Source organism: Tupaia chinensis, unplaced genomic scaffold, assembly GCF_000334495.1.
Source record: "Tupaia chinensis unplaced genomic scaffold, TupChi_1.0 Scaffold000544_1, whole genome shotgun sequence".
In the NCBI taxonomy this organism is placed as follows: Eukaryota; Metazoa; Chordata; class Mammalia; order Scandentia; family Tupaiidae; genus Tupaia; species Tupaia belangeri.
The window spans coordinates 143996-167580 of record NW_006160056.1 but is presented as its reverse complement, the minus strand read 5'-3'; the positions used below and the strand labels follow the sequence as shown (position 1 = coordinate 167580).

Below are 23585 nucleotides of genomic sequence, written 5' to 3'. Positions count from 1 at the left end.
GCAAAGCCCCATAAGAAAAAACCCCCAAAAAAAAAAAAAAAGAAAAAAAAAGAAAAAAAAAAAAAAAAAAAAAAAAAAAAACAAGAAAAAAAATGTTTAGTTGCTCTCCTTGTAGTATAGGGTGTACATATTTTTAGTGTTATATACAGTCAGAGTTGTAAGCATTCAGTGACTCCTTTGCTTTTAGGGAAAGTGAAATTTGTGCTATGACTTGAAAGACTTCTCTCCTCACATGTTGGCTACCCTTCAACTGCATTCACTGGCTCTACCGCCTGTTTCTGGCTCTTCCTGTTACTACTCTCCACCTGTTACTTGAACCTATGGAGACTGCAAGCTTTGATATTATCCCCTTTCCTTTCATTCTTTGGCCCCTGCAGAATCTACCTTGACCTATTCTCCATAATCTAAGCGATCTCAACCCCTTAGAGCTCTCTTATCCTGCAGCCCCACTGCTATAAACCTCCAACCCTAGGTCAGCCCAACCATCAGTTTCTCATGGGCTCACTTAGGTCGGTGAACTCTTCTTTAGAAAAAGCACCCATCTGGGAGGATTGAAGCCACCATGCTCTATCGCCTAAACCAGTTTTGTTTGGTCTTCTTAGTTATTCTGTGTAGTCTTGGTCACTTTCCTCTGTTTTTCTATTTGCTGGTTAGTCCATGACTTCCATTCTCCAATACATAGCCCTTTTTCTTCTTTTACTGAGACATTGGTATCAATTTTTTAAATGTGATTATTAACAGTGCTTTCTCCTCAATCCCCCAACATGTTTATGTGTGTAGTTAGTGTTTAAGGCTACTCCACTTGTGGTGTAGTTCCCTGGTGAATATCAAGCACCATATTAAACAGGGTGGGGGGGACTGTTCTCGATGCCATTTCTAGAATACTAACTTTGTACAAGTAGCATCTAGAAAGAACAGTGTATCTGATACATGATAGTTCATCAAATGTATTGAAGAATGAATGACTCCCCCTCTTAACTCTCAGCTAAAATTCTCTATAAGTTATCCCCATTTCTCTCCTAGGTTTCAGCTTGCCACCCCTTTGCCGTTCTTCTATTAACATATGCGTTTCTGTTGAGCAGGGAATGAATCCTGTATATCCTTGTATATCAGTGCCTATTTTAGTGTCTTCTGGGCATTCAATAAACAATAAATATGTATTGAAATGTATTAAGAATTCTTTGCATGAGACAGTAATGAAAATTACTCTGGTTATTAATTAAAATAATTTTTTGTAGTATGTATAATATAGATATAGATACATGTGGTCTACAACACACTCCAGGAGTCTTTTTTGGTTATTTCCTATCAAGGTATCAAAAATGAGTTCTGTTTTTGCTACAACTACACTTGTGTCTGATCTTGCAGGTGAAGGAGTACCTCCTGGCAACTATGGCAACTATGGCTATGCTAATAGTGGCTACAGCGCCTGTGAAGAAGAAAACGAGAGACTCACTGAAAGTCTGCGGAACAAAGTAACTGCTATAAAATCTGTAAGTATGTAACAGAGACTATAAACTTTTTTTAAAAATGAATTATTTATTTCACTACATTTTTATTTATTTAATCAGAGAAAGACAGAGAGAGAGAGAGGGCACGTGAGCAAGCCACCAGGTTGAGGACTTGAACCATGGTTGGCCATGTGAGAATCCAGCACCTTAACCACTATACCACCTGCCAACCTGACTATATACATTTTAATTAGATACATGTATGTATATTGAATACTTATGAACTATATATTTTTACTGGCAACATACTGAAGATTTCAGTTATCCTTGTGGGTCATTGAGATCAGCATCCATTCAAAATTTAAATCATACTTTAAAGTAGGTTAGGAAGTGTGGCCAATCAAAAGATTATATTTTTTTCGTGTTAAAACTTGAGATATTGTGTCTACCGTAAAATCTCAAACAGAGCTGTCTATCTTCAACCCTCAAGTAGTTCTCCTCTCAGCTTCTTTTTCTTCTCATCTCCTGAACTACAAATCTTAAGTTTCTTCTTTTTTTTTTTGGAGAGGTTTTTGCTATAGGCGTGTGTGCTCGCCAAACAGACAGAGAGAGACAGAGAGACAGAAAGCGAGAAATCACTCCCCAGGGGGATGGCCACACCGCAATCCCATCTCCTCCATTCTCCTCTTGGGATCTTGGGCACGCACACACATGTGCCCGGCGTGAGTTTTAAGCCACTGGGTCCAGGATGCAAACCGCGGTCGACTACATAGGAGTACAGTGACATAGCCATTACGTTAACTGCTGGTCCCAAGTGTTTCTTATTTCTATACTTATGCCTCATTTTAGTTACCAAGTCTTAGGCTCTTTTTCTAATGTTTTTCCCTGTCTCTACTTTTATGTTTCTAATTTTATCCCTGGCTTTCTCAGGTGAACTGTTGGGGAAAACCTCTTAACATCTGGTACTGGATTTTTTGGATATTCTCATCAGAGCTACATACTGTTGCCAGAGTCATCTCTTTTTTTTGTTTGTTTTAAAGAATTATTTTATTCAATTTCATTCATTCATTCATTTGTTTATTTTAATTTGACCAGAGAGAGACACACATAGAGAGAGAGGAAAGTGAGAAAGCAAGCCACCAGGTCTAGGACTTAAACCATGTTGATCATTTGGGAGCACCTAGTGCCTTAACCACCATGCCACCTGCTGGTCCCTAACCACAGTCATCTATTAAGAGTATTTTTTAAAAAATGCATCCTGTCTTCCCAGAAATCTTGAGTGTCCTCCCATGATTTAATAAGTGAAGTTCACATGAAGTAGCTTGGTCAGTTGGTCCTCCAAAGACTGGTCTCAGCTTTTTGCACGCTATCTCCTGCATTTCCAGAATGTGTATGTTCTCTCTGTAAGACAATTGAGAGTGCTGTGTCCCACAACCTGTCTCTTTCCCACCCTCATATGGTTGATCACGTTGTTCCTTTGCTTTAGGCATACTGCTTGGCAGCCCCTGCCCCAGAGTTACCTGATTACCATTTCTAGCAGTAACTTGATCCTTATGAATATAAAACCATATGTGTTATTTCTGTGACTTACTGCATAGTGATTTGCACTGGAATTATTTGTATAAAAAAGAAATTTACTAGAATGTAGTTTTCTGTTCTACTTACTCTTATATTCTACCTAGCACCTAACATGATTCCTTATCGGTTGTATTAATGTAATAAATTATACTGAGTAAAAGAATCACAAAAAGATGATATGAATAGTGTATATGATTGATTCTGCCTTATAGCAAGCATGCCATACACTTAAAAGGCATTCCATAGAAGCACCTATCAAATGTAATTGGTATTCCATCATGGTCTTTGGAAAATTGGTTTGTATTCAGCCTAGAAACTATTGTATTCTGAAACAGAATATTTTTCTTTTTAAATATAAAACATTTTAAAGTCATGTTAAATCGAAAGGAGTTGATCTATGAAATAAGTGATATTGTATAATGTTAATAATTTAGAAAATATAAATTCAAAGGACTACAGAATTAAATGCTTCTAAGAAAAACAAAAAAGAGAAACTATAATGTTGATAATTTAGATTTCTTGTTAGAAGGAAGTTGTGATATCCAAGAGATTTCTTTCCATGGCATGAATGACAGTTGTTGAAAGTAGCTGGGTGATTTGGGCTATTTAACTTTATAAGTGCTTTATTATTACTGTAGAGTTATTGAAGCTCACTTTCTGATTTATAAAATTCTTAATTCTAGTATAGTTTTGTATCTTGTATGCTTACACACAAATCGAAACAATACTTGCAATGGTTTGCTGAGATTTCAGTACTTGATTGTATTTATTTACATATCTTGGAAGTGAATCCTTTAATTAATTTGACATAGACAGTATTAAATAGGATTTTGGTTTTAATAGGAGCCAGAATTGTAGACAGTGTTGTTTCTTATAGGTTTAGCCTCTTTTCTGCATACTTTCAGGATGCAGATAACACTAACTTGGACAGTCTTTGTTTAATTTATGATAATATTTTAAAGAAAAATTACCTTTAAAATCTAAAGAAATAATCAATTTAGAAAAATATACATCAGGGGTACCAGCACTTGGCATAACGGTTACATCACTGGACTCCCACATAGTTGACTGAGGTTCAAGTCCCGGACCCAGTGACTTAAAACTTAATGCCAGTGCATGTACATGCATGCCCAGAATCCTGAGAGGAGGCCAGAGGAGAAGGGATTGCAGCATGGCTATCCTCCCTGAGGGGTGATTTCTTGCTTTCTGTCTTTCTGTTTCTCTAGCGAGTGCATGTTCCTTATAGCAAAATAATCTGTCTCAGAAAAAAAAAAAAAAAGAAAGACAGACAGAAAGAAAGAAACAAACAAAATATATGTTGGGAAAGTTATATATTTTTCTGTACAGAAATGCATCCTGACTTCCAACGACCCAATATATTCCCATGTTATGTCACATTTTATTAAAAAAAATGTTCAGTTCATTTCTTCCATCAGAAGGTGGGAGCATCCGCCACAGTGCCCTCATGCTACAGTCTACACTTTCATTTAGCCCGGATCAGAGACATATATGTTCAGTATATACAGGGAGGCTTTGGGGTACAAACCTGGACCTTCCCACGTGGGGCCAGCATTGAAGAGTGTTGAGCCATCGCTGTGCCACCATCAGGCCCCTCGGTATAAAAATACTAAATACTTACATCTATATTTGAATTGGTTATATGAGTACTCATAAAATGGAAGAAGCGAATATATAGGGAAATTATTTATATGAATAAAATAAAGAGGGAAAAAATGTAAGGATAGGGGAACCAGGAGAAGTAAGTATCAGAAATAAAAGACAAAATTGAATATTAACATGAGTGCAGAATGAAGAGCAGAGAGAAACTGTTCTTGGTAGAAGTGGAAATTTTAGATTTACTTAACACTAAGTACAGTGGGAAAAACATCAGAAAGAAAGAAAATATTTTATAATTCTAAAATATAGTTTCATTTCAGAAAATGTGAATGCTTAGAATGGTATTTTTTTTTTACCTATTGCACTTAAATGCCTTTTTATGAGTAATAAGGTATATGCTTTCTTTTTTTATAGCTTTCCATTGAAATAGGCCATGAAGTTAAACATCAAAATAAATTATTAGCTGAAATGGTAAGTGGTTATGATTTTAACTTTAAGCAATTTAATCTAATTTTAGTTTTCAAATTTAGTCTGTTAATCAGGAAATAATATCATTTTAACTTTTATCTATTTTGAAATAGATCTGGAGAGCGTAAGTCTTTGATTTCTATTCATTTGTATCTAATTGGTTTGGAATAGCCATATTTATTTTTGCCATACTTTCATATTTTTCATCTTGCCTACCCAAATAAGTGGGAGGAGGAGGTGAAAGGTGATGTATTTTTAGTCCTGTGTTTAAAAACAGTTGTTAGAAACTCAAGACAAATGACTGTTTTGTGTGGCCTTAGAACTTTCTATCAATGGGTAAAGACTACTAGTAATTTATTAGCCAAGCAACCACAAAGTACTTTATATTCAACCAACCAAATTTCCTGTACTTAATGGAAACATCTCTTCTACTTAATTTCCTACTAAACTTACTTTTAAACTAAAATCATAAGTTTGAATAGCCTAGAGCCTTTTATCTAGCAACATATTCCTTTTTTTATTAGAGCTTCCTTTTTAATGTTTATTTTGAATAGCAAACTTCTTTAGACCTTCCTTAGTTTTCCCATATGCTTTTAAAATTGTACTATTCAAAATTGAATATGACATCGAAAGCAACATTCTTACTCATATTGTACTGGAACCTTACCTAGGGAACTCCTTAAATATACACATGCTTGATTCTTGCTTTAAATATATTGATTCAGAATTGATTCAGAGAGATAGCTACATATATGTATTTTTTTTAAAAAGACACCAGGAGATTCTGATGCATAAAATGTGAGCTAAAATGAATCATAAAGAGACAGTATTCAGGCCAGCCCACCAGCTGTGGTGGTCAAGGTGGCTGGCTGGATCACATGGCCTACAGCACAGTTTGAGTCCTGCACCCTGTAGATTATAAAATATACCTGGCGTGTGTGCATGAGTGTCCAAAATCCTGCAAGGAAGTAGAGATGGAGGATAAGAGATGAGAACATGATCATTCCCCATGTAAGGTACTTTCTAAATAGCACCCCCTACCCCCATCTCTTTCTGGCAAGCACATGTGCCTCTGACAAAATTTAAAACAACGACAACAACAAACAGTATTCAAAGAGCACTTATATTATCTAATATGATCTATAAAACAGCAAAATTCAATATTCTTCAATGGAAAAGACCATAGTGTTGAAAATTACAAGTGTTTTGATGCTGATTTTCATCAAAGTCCCTCTCCAGGCCAAATTTCTGGAGAAGAACAGTAAATCTAAAGTGCATGAATGACATGAAGACCTAGTTTTCAAAGGGTATTACGTTGATGTGGACTTTACATCTCAGTAATTGAAGTTTTTATAAAAGTGTGATATTTCGGGAACCAGCAGTTAGCGTAACGGCTATGTCGCTGGACTCCCACGTAGTCGACCGCGGTTCGCGTCCCAGACCCGGTGGCTTAAAACTCACGCCGGGCGCGTGTGCGTGCGTGCCCAAGATCCCGAGAGGAGAATGGAGGAGAAGGGATTGCGGCGTGACCATCCCCCCTGGGGAGTGATTTCTCGCTTTCTGTCTCTAATGTCCCTCTCTGTCTGGCTGGCGAGCGCACACGCCCTATAGTGAAAATCTCTCAAAAAAAAAAAAAGTGTGATATTTCTAATTCATAACTAGTACTCTCATATAAATGACTTTTCCTCCTTTTAGGTTGTCAGAAAAGTCATGACATATTTTTCTGTTTTCCTATGGAAAAATGCATCATGACTTACCTGGTGACCCACTGTTTTTTAATACAGTAGTTTCTTACCCCTCCCATATTTATAATTTTTCACTATATTTTACCACCTCTACATGATAGTCTCTTAACTTTCTTTAAAGAATTATTTATTTAATCTTAATTATAATTTTAATTATTATTTTAATTTGACCAGAGAGAGAGAGAGAGGGAGAGAGACAGGGAAAGTGAGAAAGCAAGCTGCCAAGTCTGGGGCTCGAACCATGATCAGTCACATGGGAATCCAGTATTTTAACCACCATGCTACCTACTGGCCCTGATATCCTCTTAACTTTTAATAGATTTTACTGTACTTTAAAGTCAGATATTTAAGTAAAAGTTTCTTGAAAGGTACACTTTACTGCTAAGCTTGTCACATGTTGGGTGAATTTGCCCACTGAGTAGCAGTCAACCATTCGACCTTGGAGAGCAATACCACACAAAAAGTAGAAGTAAAAGCCTTTTCAATGGTGCACAGACTACTTACCTTACTATTAATGGTTTCTTTTCATTCACTTAATCAGAAGACATATCAATAGTTTGAGTTTTTGAATTACCATGTTGGACTGAAAGAAATGTTTATTGCATAACTAAAAGCTTTTTCTTTATTGAGAGAATTGTATTATTTTGCATGGAGTGATCAGGCCAATTATGTAAAGTTACAAACAGGCTTCTGAAATGATTAAGCCCAAAAATTGTCATTCAAAATGCAGCCTAATAACAGTAAAGTCACTTGAATGTGTATATATAGAATATTAGAAATTAACTTGTATTTTCTTTTCCTCTTCTCACAGGATTCCCAATTTGATTCCACAACTGGATTTTTAGGTAAAACTATGGGAAGACTGAAGATCTTGTCTAGAGGGAGCCAAACAAAGCTATTGTGCTATATGATGCTGTTTTCATTGTTTGTCTTTTTTGTCATTTATTGGATTATTAAACTGAGGTGATATAAGTAAGTGTGAGTTTGGAATTTGTTCCAGCTTAATGGCTTGGAGTACCAGTTTGATAAAAATCAGCATGAAAACATTCCTAATTTTCAAATACTATGGCCTTTTCCATGAAAGTTTACTGGATTTTTCTTGTTTGATAAATCACGTTAGATAATACTCTTTGAATACCATTGAATACCATTTCTTAATGACCTGTTTTAGCCCCTGTTTTCAGGGGTATTGAAATGGCCTGATGTCAGTGTGGCTGTAAGTTTTTCCCCCTGTTGTTTGCTGACTCTCAGATAAATACAGGTCTGGTATTCTATTGCTATCATAGGTGTTGGTTTATGTTCCATGTGAGAAACTGAATGGGAAAGCATCAGAATGCCTGGAAAGCCTGATTCTGAGCTTTTGGGGTAGCCAACCAGAACCAGCATGTGACAGAGTGATAATTGTGTTGTCACCACTACATCGACTGTGATGATGTCCTCCTCTTCCCTTCTTTATTTGGTCAGAATTGTAGGCCAATTTTTTTTTTTTTTTGCCTACAATCTTCCTAATAATTTTTGATGATATGAACCTCTTTCTTCTCTGCCCAAGGACATTGTTCTTTAATAAAACTTGTAATTTCTGCATATTTCTAGTATGGCCCAATTGACATATGTATTGGTATAGTTACTGTTTTATATTAACTTTATAAATTCCATTGACTTGGCTTATAATAATTTTATGATTTTAGCTACTTAGGTAGGGCATTTGATTATCATTTGTGACAGAATGTGAAGTAATTATAAAGCTCTGGATGAAATAAAGTGCTTAAGGAAATTAATTTTCTTTATTATATGCTCAAAATAGATATTAAATATATTCAGGCATTGACTTGGAATTAAGAATATTATTGATTTAATCCAGTGTACTTGTTTTTAAAAAACAAAATACAAAGGAGGACTGTTGAGTAAAAAGAAATATTAAAATAATGTTAAATACTCTGTATTGCTACTATTTTGGAATTTATCCATTTATAGGCTCCAAAAATAAATTTTTTTAATGAAATGTGTTGACTTTCTTGCCTCTTTGTTTAAGTCTCATACTCTTTTTTAATTTATTTTTAAAAATTTATTTATTTATTTATTTTGGAGAGGTTTTTGCTATAGGGCAAGTGTTTTCACCAGAAAGACAGAGAAACAGAGACAGAAAGCAAGAAATCACCCCCAGGGGGAATGGCCATGCCGCAATCCCTTCTCCTCCGTTCTCCCCTTGGGATCTTGGGCACATACCCACACACACACGCACCCAGTGTGAGGTTAAGCCACCGGGTCCAGGACTTAAACCGCGGTCTACTACATGGGACTCCAGTGGCATAGCCATTATGCCGATTGCTGGTCCCAAGTCTCATATTCTTGATACAGAATCTGAGAAGTGGTCCTAAAATTCTCAGATTCAGAACAAAATCAACCAAACTTAACATTTATATCATATCAGAACCTGCTTCCAACAAATAGGGCAAATCTTGAGTACATTTTCAAAATTCTCTTTATTCATATTTTTAATCATTAATCTTTGATTTGCTGAATTTTTAATCCTTTTTGCTCATCTCTACTTACCAGTTCAGGTCTATCTTTTCTGACTGCATTTGTCAACATTTGGGCCTCTGCTTGACAGGTAAAAAACAAACTGAATGAATTTATGTGATTTGGACAGGCCTGAGGTGTGTTGGGAAAGATACTGGTTTGAGTTAGGTGACCTGAGTTCAAATTGCTCATAGATTCACTTGCTTTTAGTCCTTGTTTTCTTCATTATATCACCTATTTCATCACATTTTCTGAAAAGTCGATAAGGTAATATATTGAAAACAGCCTGACACATGATAATCACTCAATAAATGTTCTTGCTGTCATTAGCAGAAATAAAATGTCAGAAAAATAAGTTATTTTAAGGGGAAGACAATAGGTTGGTTTCAGGTTTCCAGGTGATGATAACCTTCAAGTGGGTATTTCTTGGCAATTGGAAAGTCACTCAAAAAATTTTAACTATATACTCAATGCCAATTATGTGACTTCAGCACTCGGGAGACTCAGAAGTCATTGTTCATAATTAAAGTTGCAGGGAAAAAAATGAACAAATGACCTAAGGAGATAACTTGTAGATGAAAACAGAAGAGTGTCAATAATGGAAATAGAGGAGTTCAAAGCCTTGAGATAGCCAGTGATGATATGAGAAAGATGGAGTTCAGTATTCAGATTTGGCTATTTTAAGAAAGTTCTTTTCTATATATTAAGGCACTATTTAGATAAAGTTGGAGGGCCAGCCATGGTTGATTCCATGTCTTCTCTTTTATAAATAATGCTACATAAACATGGATATGCAAGCTTCCTTCTGACAATGATTTTTTGTCCTTTGGGTAAGTACCCAGGAATGGAATTACTGGGTCATTTGGTAGTTCTATTTGTAAATGTTTAGGATACCTTCATATTGTTTTTCACACTGGCTGTACTAACCAACATTTAACTGTATATCCATTTTTTTGTCTGGATGACCTGTCCAGTGGTGAGAGTGGGGTGTTGTAGTCTCTTTCTCTTTTTAGGCCTAGCAGTCTTTGTTTTATGTATTTGGGTAGTCTGATATTGGGTGTGTAAATATTTATAATTGTTATATCTTTTTAGTGAATTAATGCCTTTAACACTTTTTGTTGGGAAAGTCAGAACACATTTTTGCATGGAAAAATATGTCATGACTTTCCTGACAACCTAATGTATAGTGAACTTTTTTGTCTCTTTTTACAGTTTTAGCTTGAAGTCTATGTTGTCTGATAGCACTATTGCAACTCCAGTATTTTGGTTTCCATTTGCATAAAATGACTTTTTCCATCCTTTCACTTGCAATCTATGTATGTCTTTATCAGTGAGGTGTTTCTTTTAAGCCACATATAGGAGGCTTCTTTTTCATTTTCATTCCTTCAGTCAATCTGTGTCTTTTAATTGAGGAATTTAATCTATTAACATTCAATGTTATTATTGATCTGTGTGGACTTCTTCCATTTTGTGAGTTATTTACCTAGTTATTTTATGCTTTATTTCTATTTATTTCCCTTTTCCCCTTAATATAGTACTCCCTTAAATATTGCTTGAAGAACTGACCTACTGTTGGTGAATTCTTAATTTTTTGTTTATCTGGGAATGATTTTATTTCTTTTAGTTTGAAGGATAATCATGCTGGGTATCGTATTCTTGGCTCAAATGATTTTTGTTTCAGAATTTTAAATATGTCTGAACACTGATTCCTTGCTTGCATGGTCTCTGCTGAGAGAGTCTGATGGAGTATCCTTTATAAGTGACTTGGCACTGCACTCTTGCCATTTTAAAAATATTATCTCTGTCTTTGACTTTTGCCATTTTGGCAATTATGTACCTTGAAAAAGTTTCTTGTTTTATTTTTGGTTGTTGTTTTAAGGTTTTTGCCATAATGTGTGTGCACTTGCCAGAAAGACAGAGAGAAATAATGGGAGGGAATGTGAGAAAGCACCACCACCACCACCACCACCTTCCCCCATGGGGGTAGCCATATCACAGTCTCTTCTCCATTCTGCTCCTGGGATTTTGGGTTCACATACACATGCATCCTGCTGGATCCAGGACTCCAACCACAGTCAGCCATGTGGGAGTCCAGTGTCCTAACCACTATGCCTTCTACTGGCCCCAGAGAGAATCTTCTTACCTTGATTCTATTTGCTGCCTTTGTATTTCTTGGATTTGGATGTCTTTATGTCTTTAGATTTAGAAAATATGTGTCTCTAGATTTGGAATGTTCAATAGTATTTGATGAAAGGCATTTTCTATACCTTTACCAATCTTTTGGCCTTCCAGAACACTCATTATGCAGATGCTCGGCCACTTAATGATCTAAAACTTCCCATATGTCATTCTTTCTTTTTTGCTATAGGGTGTGTGTGCCTGCTGGAGACAGAGAGGACAAGTGAGAAATCACCTCCCAGCAAATATGACCATGTCACAATCCCTTCTCTTCCATTCCCCTCTTGGGATTTTGGGCACACACAAGCATGCCTCCAGAGTATTTTCAAGCTGCCAGGTCCAGGACTCAAATTACACAGTAGACCATGTGTGATTCAGCCACCCTAACCTCCAAGTCACCCACTCGCCCTGTCCTCCTCATTTTTTTTTTTCTTGTGCCATTGGGCATGTGCGCTCGCTGGAGAAAGAGACAGGGAAAGTAAGAAATCACTCACCAGAGGGGATGGCCATGCCACAATCTCTTCTCCATTTTCCCCTCAGGATTTTATTTTAGACCCACACATATCCATGCCCAGCACTATTTTCAAGCCGCCAGGTCTGAGACTTGAACCATAGTCAGCCATGTGAGAGTCCAGAACTTTAACCACTATGCCACCTGGGGGCCCGCATCCTCATTTTTAATATTTTTTTCATTCTTTTTGGTGATTTGGACTAAACTGTAGATTTTTATCTTCAAGCTCAGATATTCTTCAACATGGTCTAATCTGTTGTTAATATTTTGAAAGGAGATTTTTATTTCTTGTATTATGTCCTTCATCTCCAGAAGTTCTATATTTTTTAAGGGTATCTGCTTTTTATAGTGCTCCTCTTTCATGCCATGGAATGATTTTCTCACCTCCTGGATTTTATTATCTGTTTCTTTCATATCTCTGAGTTGTCTTATGATCAGTATCCTGAATTCCTTTTCTGACATGTCAGTGATTTTATGTATGCTCTTCATTGTTGGTGAGGAGATACTATGTTCCTTTGAGTGAGAGATATTTCCTTGTGTTCTCATACTTTTTGTGTTTCTCTGGTGATTTTTAGGCTTGAGTGGAGTACTCACTTCTTCCTGATTCTGGGAGTAGATTAATGCCTGTAAGTCCGGAGGACAGATCAACTCTCAAGACCAATGTATGGCCCTTGAAAGGGCAGTCAAGGAGGGGCTACAAACCAGATGTGCCTTTCAGATCCAATCCAGGCTTGTGTATCTGCCTATTATTTCTGGGAGCGGATCAGTCTGCCTAAGCTGAATGCAGCCCTGATAAGTTCCTTTGGGAGAAGTTGGTGACAGGCCTGTCTGTGAGGCCCAAGGAGCAAGTTCTGTGCAGCCTGCATGAAATGGCCAGGGAAAAGTGACCCTTGAGGCCCAGATGTGTCACTATGAAGGCCTCTGAGAGATACAGGATGAAGACCCAGTCTACGTGGCCCACAGAGAGTATTGAGCCTGCCTGTCCTTTCCAGGGGGAGCTTAGCCCTCCAGACCTAGATGTGGCCCTGACAAAGGTGGTCTAGAAGGAGCTAGTGGCTGATCTGAACAAGGCTTATGTACCTGCCTATAATTTTCTGGGGATGAGTCAGTCTTTGCATTTGGATCCAAATACAAGCCTGGCAAAGTGGTCCAGGATCAGGTAGAGACCAGCTATGCCTTTCTGATCCAAGCAGGTTTTGTGTTCTTGCCTATAATTTCCTGGGAAAGGGCAACTCACTGAACCTGAGTGGGGCCCTGTCAAGTTTGTCCAGTAAGGGCCAAAGGCAAACCTGTCTGTGAGACTCAAGAAACAAGTCCTATGCAGCCTGCATTAAATACTTGGGGCAAAGTGACCATCAAGGCCAGAATCTGGTCCTATGAAGGCAATTAAAGAAGAGAGGAAGTATGTCCAGCCTATGTGGCTTGAAGTCTGTTGGACCTGTCTGTCTTTTCTAAGACTCATCAAGATGCAGATATGGCCTGGCAAAGGTGGTCTATGCATTTCAGATCAAAGCAGGGCTAGTGTACCTATCTACAGTTTCCAGGGATAAAGTAACCCATCAAACTCAAGTGTGGCTCTGGCAAGTTTCTCCAAGAGAGCTGTAGGCAAGCCTATCTATGAAACCCAACAAGCAGGTTCTTAGTGGCCTGTGTGTACCACCTGCAGCCCTGAATGTGGCCCTGAGAAGGTAAGGGCCAGAGGCAAGCCTCTCTGTCTGACTTTCACCAGAGACCATGGCATAAAGTCCCAGGATTCAAGGAGGCTGATCCCATTTGGGCAGAAGTGTGCTAGGAATCAGATGACTGGATCATGCCCTGCAGGATCAGGAGATGGTCAGGGACAGTGCCCAGTCTCCCCACCTCTGACCTAGAGCAAGGCTTTCTGATCCCCTCCTATCAGGTGCCCCTTCTCTTTCTTTTGCCTGCACTTAACACTTCAGGGAAGTCCAGAGAAGTTGTTCTATGATGGCCTATGTTGAGGTATGTAGCCACTCCCCATGACTTGCAACTGAGGGAACAGAGTGCAGGCCTGCCCTGCCAGCTAGCCAGGGGCAAGTGTTCAGATTCTTTAGTCTCTTTTGAGAGAAGAGTGTTCTCATACTCCATGCTCTGTTGGAAAAGGCAAGATGCACAAATCTCATGTGTGTGAAGGGGTTGGTATGCTTCAGTCGTGGATTTTCACACCATTTTTCCCCAGTCCAGGGAATTCTTCACTTCTATTTCATCCTCTGCTTCCATCAGGCTATGAAAACACCAGCTTGTCTGGTCCTGATTGAAATCGAAGTCCCACCTGCTGGTTGGCTCCCAAAATGGTCTTGAGCTTTCTGGGCTTGAGATGGGGTGAGAATTCCAAGGTTTTCTCTGAAGTGGAATATTGGTGTACTTCCTTATGATAATGTTAGCTCCATACATGTTTTGTTCTTCAGATTGGGAGTTTTGCAATCAGAGGTGGGATTATAAAATTTGGAGTTCCAGAAGAGAGGTCCTCTCACCTCCCACCAATTCTACCACATGGAAAAATTGGGGCCTCACCAAACTCAGGCAATTGATTCTTTTTTTTTCTTTTTTTTTTAAATAATTATTTAATTTTATTTATTCATTCATTTATCTTAATTTGACCAGAGAAAGACAGACACACAGAGAGAAGGAAAGTGAGAAAGCAAGTCACCAGGTTCAGGACTCAAACTGTGGTTGGCCACATTGGAATGTCCAGCGCCTTAAACACCACACCACCTGCTGGCCCCCAAGCAATTGATTCTTTTACTTTTCTACGTGGAGATTTTGTACTTCAGAGGTTCCTGTGGTGTTTTTCTGTCCTGAGTCAGTCTCATATCACTCCTTTGCTGAAAGTATAGATATTTATGAAAATTTATTTATTCATTCATTTATCTTAATTTGACCGGAGAAAGACAGACACACAGAGAGAAGGAAAGTGAGAAAGCAAGTCACCAGGTTCAGGACTCAAACTGTGGTTGGCCACATTGGAATGTCCAGCGCCTTAAACACCACACCACCTGCTGGCCCCCAAGCAATTGATTCTTTTACTTTTCTACGTGGAGATTTTGTACTTCAGAGGTTCCTGTGGTGTTTTTCTGTCCTGAGTCAGTCTCATATCACTCCTTTGCTGAAAGTATAGATATTTATGAAAAATTTTGAGCCTTACTTGCTAGAAAGACACCACAGTGAGTGTTTCTAGTCAACCATCTTGTGTCAAACCTCAAGATCTTTTTAAATGATCTTGTGTTTATGTTTCTGCTTTTAAGTAATTAGACTTAACTCTTGTTTCCATAGAAAAATTCTACATTTCTTTCACAGCCCTACAGCAAGATACGCAACCCAGTTAGCCAACAACGTAAGTGTGACTTTTCATTTACTAGGGAATTTCATTAGCACATGGATTAGGATTTATTCAGGTGAGGGGTTGGGACATTTATTCATGTATTGGCAGTTAAATCGATCTAGTCAGCCTTACAGGTCTGGGTGGCCCACATTTTGCTGCAATTGATAATATAGTCATTTCTTCATATCTTTTATCTTAATACCTGTTGAAAAAGGAAACCAGAGGAAATTGAAGTTTTATTCTTTAGCTTTCAGAGCAGACAATCCATTTTCATTTATGAAAAGCAAGTGGTAAATATTAGCAGTTTAGAAACTCAGCTCTTAAAGTCTACTATGGATTTTCACAGCTAAAATTTTCCAGTGTATTCACTGGACTATAGAATTCTGAATTGCAAATGAGAAGCTATTTAATTCAAAGATATTATTTTATAAATTCAAGATTCTGGCTTGCATGTCTTCACAGGTAAAAAGATAACTGATGACTAGTGAAATGAAGAGGATATACATAGTAATAAAATCAAACATTTGTTTTGCTGGTATGGCTACTATAATTTTTCACTATCAACCATTAATGTTAGCTGAGGAAATAGCCACATAATTGGTGAAGAAAGAATGGTGTTGGAAAGCAGTAAAAAAGAAATATTTAAATTCCAATATCACCAGAGGACCACTAGTTTATTGCAAACTTCACAACCACCAACTCTAAGACATTCTAGCTTGGTTGTGTGTCTGTCTTGCTCTATCTTTTATCAACTTGGAGGAAGTTATTTTAATGACTGTACCTTATTGTGGAAGAACCTTGATCCTGAAAATTAGTTGAAGAGTGTCTATATTCTTTCAGTCCTATTCTATTGAACTCAATTTGCCATTGAGCAGATTGAGGTATTTTATAAAATGGGGCAGTGCCCAGTCTCCCCATCTCTGACCTAGAGCAGGGTTTTCTGGTCCCCTCCTCTCTATCAGGTTCCCCTTTTCTTTCCTTTGCCTGTACTTAAACACTTCATGGAGGTTCAGAGAAGTTGTTCTATGGTGGCCTATGTTGAGGTACGTAGCCAGTCCCCATGACTTGCATCTGAAGGAACAGAGTGCAGGCCTGCCCTGCCAACTAGTCAGTGGTAAGTGCTACTACATCATCCATGAATCAGTTCCCATTGGCATCAGTGGCTACAATGGCTGCTCACTGCCTAGATGAGGCTAAAAGCAGTTGTCCCTTTCCCAGTGATTGTCTGGATAACACTACCTGGAAGTTTGATGGATTTAATGACCCCTGGGAAAACTTCAACCAATGAGAGACAAAGAGACAGGAGAAGCTAGCTTATAAATTACTTGCCTTCCTCCTCCAGGAATACCAGGAATTGTCTTTCTAAAGAAATTGTATGAGACCCAACAACCTACTGTTCACTTTGAGAGACTATTGACATCTTAGTAATCAACTCCCTTATATTTCACTCCCTTTCCTTCTTTACCTTACTTGTCTTTCCCCCTAAAATTTACTTACCAAAAAGCTTCTGAATCATATTTCCTTTTCCTGGAAACTTGGGCCAAGGTAGTACCTGGAAATGATTTTACTTGGGAGAACACGATAGCTTTTTTATTTTGTTTGCTCTTTTTAACAGTTTATAGACAACTCACCACTGAGGCAATGAAAATAACTCATGACCTTAAACTTCTCTCATAATGTGGAATGTTAAGAAGAAACTGAGTTGGCCAATCATCTCAGTTTATCTAAGACTTTTAGTGCTAACACAGAGAAACTCCTTGACAAACCAGGAGAGTTGGCCATGCCGAAAAGCAATAAGGAGTAGTTTTAAAAAAATTAAAGTAGGCTAAATTTATACATAACCACCCCCAACAACAAACACATAGAAATAATAAATAGAATACCATAAATATTAAACAAAAATGTATAGAGGGGACCAGCCACTTGCAGGTGGTTAAGGATCTGGATCCCACATGACTATCAATGTGGTTGACTCCTAGACCTGAGGTTTGGAAAACATTTCAGGTGCATGTGCAGGAGTGTCCAAAATCCAGAAAAAAGTGGAAGAGGAGGGATTATGATGTGTTCATCTTCCATGGAGCGGGGGTGCTTTTTCCATTTTCTCTCTCCCTCTCTCTCTTGTCTCTCTCCAGAGAGTTCATGTGCTCTCTAGCAAATTTTAAAAATGTGTACAGGAGGTAGTAAAAGAATGGGAAATCTCCAGGTAGCAAAATCAGATTGAAGAAAACATATAAAATACAGACCAGAGAGATGGAATAGAAAACTGAAAGTAATGTTAAGACCTGTAAGAAGAGTACTTGAACACATCTAATATTCCCAGAAGAAAAATAGAGAAAATGAAAGTGAGACAAGTTTTGAAAAGACAATGAACAAAAATTCTCCAGAATTGAAGAAATGCTTGAGTTCTCAGATTCCACACTAGAATCCAAGCAGGGTTAAAAAGAAAAAAAGGTCTATAGCTGCAAAAACACATTTAACTACAAAACATCAAAGATAAAGAAAAAAAAGCCTTTAAAATGCTTTTTAGTAAGAGAAAAATTGAACATAGAAGGAAGATGAGCATAAGATTAGCAATTTAAAGGAGAAAGCAAAAAAGCAAAGCATCTAATTTATCTGGTCATACTCTTGGAAATGTGAGCTGTTCCTTGCCTTATTCTCAGGGCATATTGACCAGGAAAAATGGAGAAAAAAAAATACCTTGTGACATAAAACAACCCCAATCTATGGAACCTTATAATGTGTTCAACATTGTGCCGGTCACTCTGGACACACAGATGAGGACCAATGAGAATGGGCATCACGGAGGTACTGATTTTATGAGGTAGTAAATGAAAAAGAAAGCATATGAAAAGAGTCAAGCAAGCCAATGGACTAGTACAGACAAGCTTAGGGCGTTCAGAAGAATGCAACGTGGCACGATGGTATAATGAGAAAGGCATGACCAGGAAGATGAAACATGAGTAGTATCTTATAGGAAATGCAGAGATAAGCTAGATAAAGGGAAGCAGGAGGGTTTTCCAAGTGGAAGTACTGGCAAAGCCCTAGAGATGGAATTGTAGATATTATATTCTTGGACAATAGCAACCAGTCTAAGAAAGTTTGAATATAAGAAACATTTTAATATAGCCTTAAATACAAGCAAGAAGCTTTTATTTGAGGCTATAAACAGAGTAATTAGAGGTTCCTAAGGTGGCAAAGGGCATAATCTTGTAAAGGAGCCAATGAAATTAACCTAAAGAAAGACTCAACAGAGACTAATAAATAAATTGTATGGGGTGGTCTCTAAAGAAGAAGATGTCAGAATGGTTTGAAGTCTGGAAGACTACAGGAATGATAAGACACTTGGTCTCTGGGACACCATATGAAGTTCAGCTTTGTTTCTGTTTACTTAGGAGAAAAGGGTAGAGATCTAACTTAGGAATTAAGCTTCGGCATGGAAGACAGGGTGACTCTGTGATAGATAGTCACAAAGCCAAGGGTAAGAGCTGGAGAGAGGATAGCTGGGGTCTACATCTTGTGCCAGATAGAATTGAGTAAATAGTAAAAGTATTATTTTTCCCTAATTCTTAGATACAATCATCAAAAATTTTATATCATATTCATGTATATTCATCTATAAATCTTGTTTATAAAATTTTCTTCAAATCAAATGTATTTATGTAGAACTGTCCCTATAATTGTTACTATCACTTTGGGGTCTATCTAACTAGAATGCATTTTATCACAGAGCCTGTGAAAGTTACATAATGACAGACTGACAGAAAGAAAAGTCGGCAATATCTATCTTCAAGTTCAATGTGACAGGAAAGAGGTGAGAGGGAAAATGAGAAGCATTTATTCTAGAAATTGTCATTTAGGTAAATGCCAGCATACAGCTGCACAGCACAATTCTGGTATCACTGTGCTGGGTTTTCAGGAATCCTGCCTATCCTTGCCCCAGGGGCATAGCTCTAAATACTCTCTAAACCACCCTTCTCTGAGGTCTCTAGGGACATGGGATGGGAAAAGGGTCCCTTCAGGAATAAAAGGAAGTTTCCAACATTCCCTTTACAAACTATTAGGAACCAGAATGCATAAGTCTTACTGTTTGAAGGATGAGGTATGAGTAAAAACATTTTTTTTCATTTGTCAATTTATATTCCCTCAGTTATATTTAAAGTGCTATCTATGTACAAACAGTTTCAAATCCTTACCAAGCCCATCTTTCCAATCTGATGGTTTCCCATTGTTCGTTCCACACAGAAATTTCTAAAGCCATCATTGGGCGCAAATAGTACAATCTTACTAGCTCTCTTGCCTAAAATCTTAAACAGAAAAAGAAGTACAGTTCCTTGGAAGATATACTTTAAGTGAATAATTGATAAACAAACAAACAAACAAAAACAAAACCAGGTTTTCTAACCACTCTGAAAGGCAGAGGCCATGTATAGTCCCACTCCAAGTCAGATTAAATAGTCAGCGTACTGATTAACTGCTGGAGAAATTTGTGTTATTGTGCAATAATGAAATAGTACCTACTCATTACTACAGAAGCTATAATTCAGTTAATTAAAATATTGGACTAAAGAGATGCAGCCAAAAAACAAAAAGAGACAAAAAAAAATCACAGCAGGGCTCAGGATCACATCAAACATTTGTCATTTTGTGGAATTCAGCTTAAGAACATTTTACTTAACGGAGGGAGACCTATTAGATTCTCTTAAACAGTAATAGAGAAATGGGGCTTCTTGTTTAGCATGAAAATAGTATTCTGCTGTAGCAGTGTTGCTTGTGCTTGTGGTAATTAATTAAATAATTAATCAATATGTTTTACTCCATATTTGCTACTTTACCTTGAAGAAGGAGAAAAATTCATATGATTTGTGGGGTGAATTAATTTGCTCAGAATAGTATTCCCAACCTGTCTTGAGACTGTACAGATGGGTATCTATGCAGACAACATGCATATTAGAACTACTACAGCTGACTATATTCTGCTCAAAATCTTATTACACTGCATTTTACATTGACATTTTTAAGTAGGTAACTTTCTTCTTGGAAGTATGATATTGATGATGTTTTTAGTCCATCTACTGATGTTACTTTCCTTGTGAGTCATAAGTAGCTGCTGCTTAGAGACATATTGATGTTAATTCATCATTTTGACATCCTTTCAGATTGTACACCCACATAAAAAGACTAACTTGTATAAGCTAAAGTAATTTAAAAGGTTTCATCACATCCGTTTGAGAGGGAAAAAACAGATACTACTTAAACAAATACACACATACATATGAGGAGATCTTCAAAAAGCTCATGTAAAAACATATATTTTTAAAAAATGCATGGATTTCAAAAATGTATTGCATCAAATAAACTTGTATTTCAATTTCATTTTCCACAGACATTTAAAAGTCTCCTTGTGAGTGTGTGTGTGTCTGTGTATGTACGTAAACGATAACAAAAGATCTTTTGACTCTACACATACTCACCATTATACTTAAATTTTCACTGACTCATTAATTCAGGAATGTTTTCATGCTAAAAGAAATTTTAACAATTAAAAGAAAAAAAAAACATTCCCAACCTTAAATGAGAGATAATAAAATAAAATCAATGTTTATTTTCCGAAGGTCCCAAATGTAAAAATATTATTATTCGTATTGGCAACACATGCACTTTTTTTAATATGGAAAACTATTAGTTCCCAAACTATTATGTTCAATGATTTATTTTTGAGAAGTGGCTTATTTTTTTCCAGTAGTGTTCTACAAGTCTGGATAATGTAACCCAATACCTATTACTTAAGCTATTTTATTAGAAAATGAGAAAAAGGCCTCATTACTAGTGTTTATCTGGCCACCTTTATTAAGTTGAGATTCTAGGTACTGAAAAAATAAGGGAATGCTGCTTCTTTGACTAAGGGGAATTAACTGTTCATCAGCGTCCATACTCTACTCAAAAAACAAACTGGCTCTCTCTCTCCTTTGACTTACCCTTAATTTCTATTTAGCAGTTGTTGAACATCCACACAATTTCTATTCATGCAACTGCCTTTATCTATATATTTGGAACTGTTTTGTTACTTATGCATAACTATTTTATAACAGCAATTAAATAAAAATAATTGGCATACAAAAATAACTAATAAAAATCAATTTGGAATAGAGGGGAAATATAGGTCTTATTAAAATGTTTTAAATGCCCATGAGTGAATGTATTCAAGTTCAATAACACGTAATGCAGCTCATTGTCTGGACAAGCTGCTTTTCAAAAGTTGAGAACTATAGCATAATTGTAAGATTGGTGTAACTTATTAACTTATAGTGCTTAATACAAAAAGTATTGCATTTTAAAATGATTTAATCTGTACCTACATAAACTTCATAAAAGATTTATCGTTAGAAAAACTAAAGCTATGATAAATTCTCTTCCACAAAATTTAGAGTAGTTCATTTAAATGATAATTCCTGAAACTTACATGCTCCTATTAGTACCAAAAAAAAAAAAGCAATACATGCTCCTATGTTTTAAGCTTTAAATCACTGAGCTCTTTCTGCCTGATGCATATATTGCAATGTCTTTACAAAACAACAGCATTTTTATTAACTGTATGAGGTTTTTCCCCAAAAGTTTGTGGAAAATACCTATTATGAAAAAAAAATGCATGGGTTTCAATTTTTTTGCATGGAAATTATTCCATACTTTAATTTCATTAATTTCTTGAAGTCCTTCATATGATACTCACATGGCAAAATTACTTGAAAAGCAAACATGGTTGAGTAGAACCTGGGGATCTAGGTCATGTGGACATGTGGGTAATAGGAGGCAAGCAATCCTGTTTCAACTTTGCCACCACCTGCCCATATGGTCTTGGTCAATACAATTCATTTGATTTTTTTGATTTGTCATTTTTTATTTTTAATGATGGTTTGGATTAGGTGGCTCCAAAAATCTCTTTCACTATCATTAGCTTTTATTACTATTGTTGTACTGTTGTGCCTGGTGGTTAAGGCTAGATCCCACATGGCCAAATGTCCAGATAGAGTTTCATACTAGGAGGTTTGAAAAACATACTAGCTATGTGTGTGTGCGTATAGGCCCAAAATCCTAAAAGGAGGAACTATTGGAAAAGATTGGACTGTGGTTTGACCATCCCCCATTGGAAGTGTGTTCTTTCACTTTTTCTGTCTCTCTCCAGGGAGCATATGGGCCCTCAGACAAATTTAAAAAAATTTTTTTCTTTTTATTCTTCTGTTTTAAATTTATTTTGATTTATTTTATACATTTAATTACTATGCTTTGCTTAGCTTGTAAACTGAATTTGCCCTACATGAATATACTTCACACCAACCTAGTTTAGAATTCCCACCCTCTTTCCACATTGTCTCCAGTATCCATAAACATTTTCAATGCTTCTATGTCTTCTAATCTTTCAGTTTCCACCATAGAGTACAGTCAGTATATCTTAAGTGGAGACATATAATGGCTCTCTTTTATAGTCTGACTTGCTTCACTCAGCAGTAAATCTTCCATATTTGTCCACTTTCGATCAAATGCCAAGGTCTTTTTTTTTTTAATGGCTGAGTAGTATTCCATAGAGTATATGTGGCACACTTTTTCAATACATTTATCAGTTTGTAGACATTTGGGTTGGTTCCATGTCTCAGTAATCGTGAATAATGCTGCAATAAGCATAGATGTTCAAGCACTTTTCTAACTAAGCTTTCTCCTATCCTTTGGGTAGATACCCAGGAGCACAATTGCTAGATCATATGGTAGTTCTATTTGTAGATCTTTGAGGAACCTCCATATTGTTCTCCACAGTGGCTGTACCAATTTACATTCCCACCATCAGTGTAGGAGAATTCCTCTTTCATCACTTCCCCACCAGTACTTACCATTTTTTGTGTTTTTAATCTTTGCCATTATGTCTGGGGTTAGGTAGTATCTCATTGTGGTTTTGATTTACATCTCCCTTATGATGAAGGATGTTGAGCATTTTTTTTATATGCTTTTTGGCTGTTTGTATATCTTCCTTAGAGAATTGTCTCTTCAGCTCATTTTTCCATCTTTAATTGGGTTAATCTTTTTTATTCTTTTTTTGGATAAACTGCTTATGTTCCTATGTATTCTGGTTACTAGTCCCATGTCTGAGGCATAGTTTTAAAAAAATATTTTCCCATTTTCCCTAATTA

General features: G+C 36.8%; 1 protein-coding gene across 1 annotated transcript in view; it reads left to right on the top strand.

Annotated features, from left to right (window-relative positions):
- Positions 1-8088, top strand: part of BET1 (Bet1 golgi vesicular membrane trafficking protein) — a 12849-nt gene extending 4761 nt beyond the window's left edge. Inside the window, exons 2-4 of the mRNA XM_006157477.3 lie at positions 1369-1493; positions 5061-5117; positions 7671-8088. Of these exons, the coding sequence (XP_006157539.1) occupies positions 1369-1493; positions 5061-5117; positions 7671-7826 (338 nt within the window). The 3' untranslated portion in view covers positions 7827-8088. The remainder of the gene's footprint in view (positions 1-1368; positions 1494-5060; positions 5118-7670) is intronic.
- The last annotated feature ends 15497 nt before the right edge of the window (positions 8089-23585 follow it).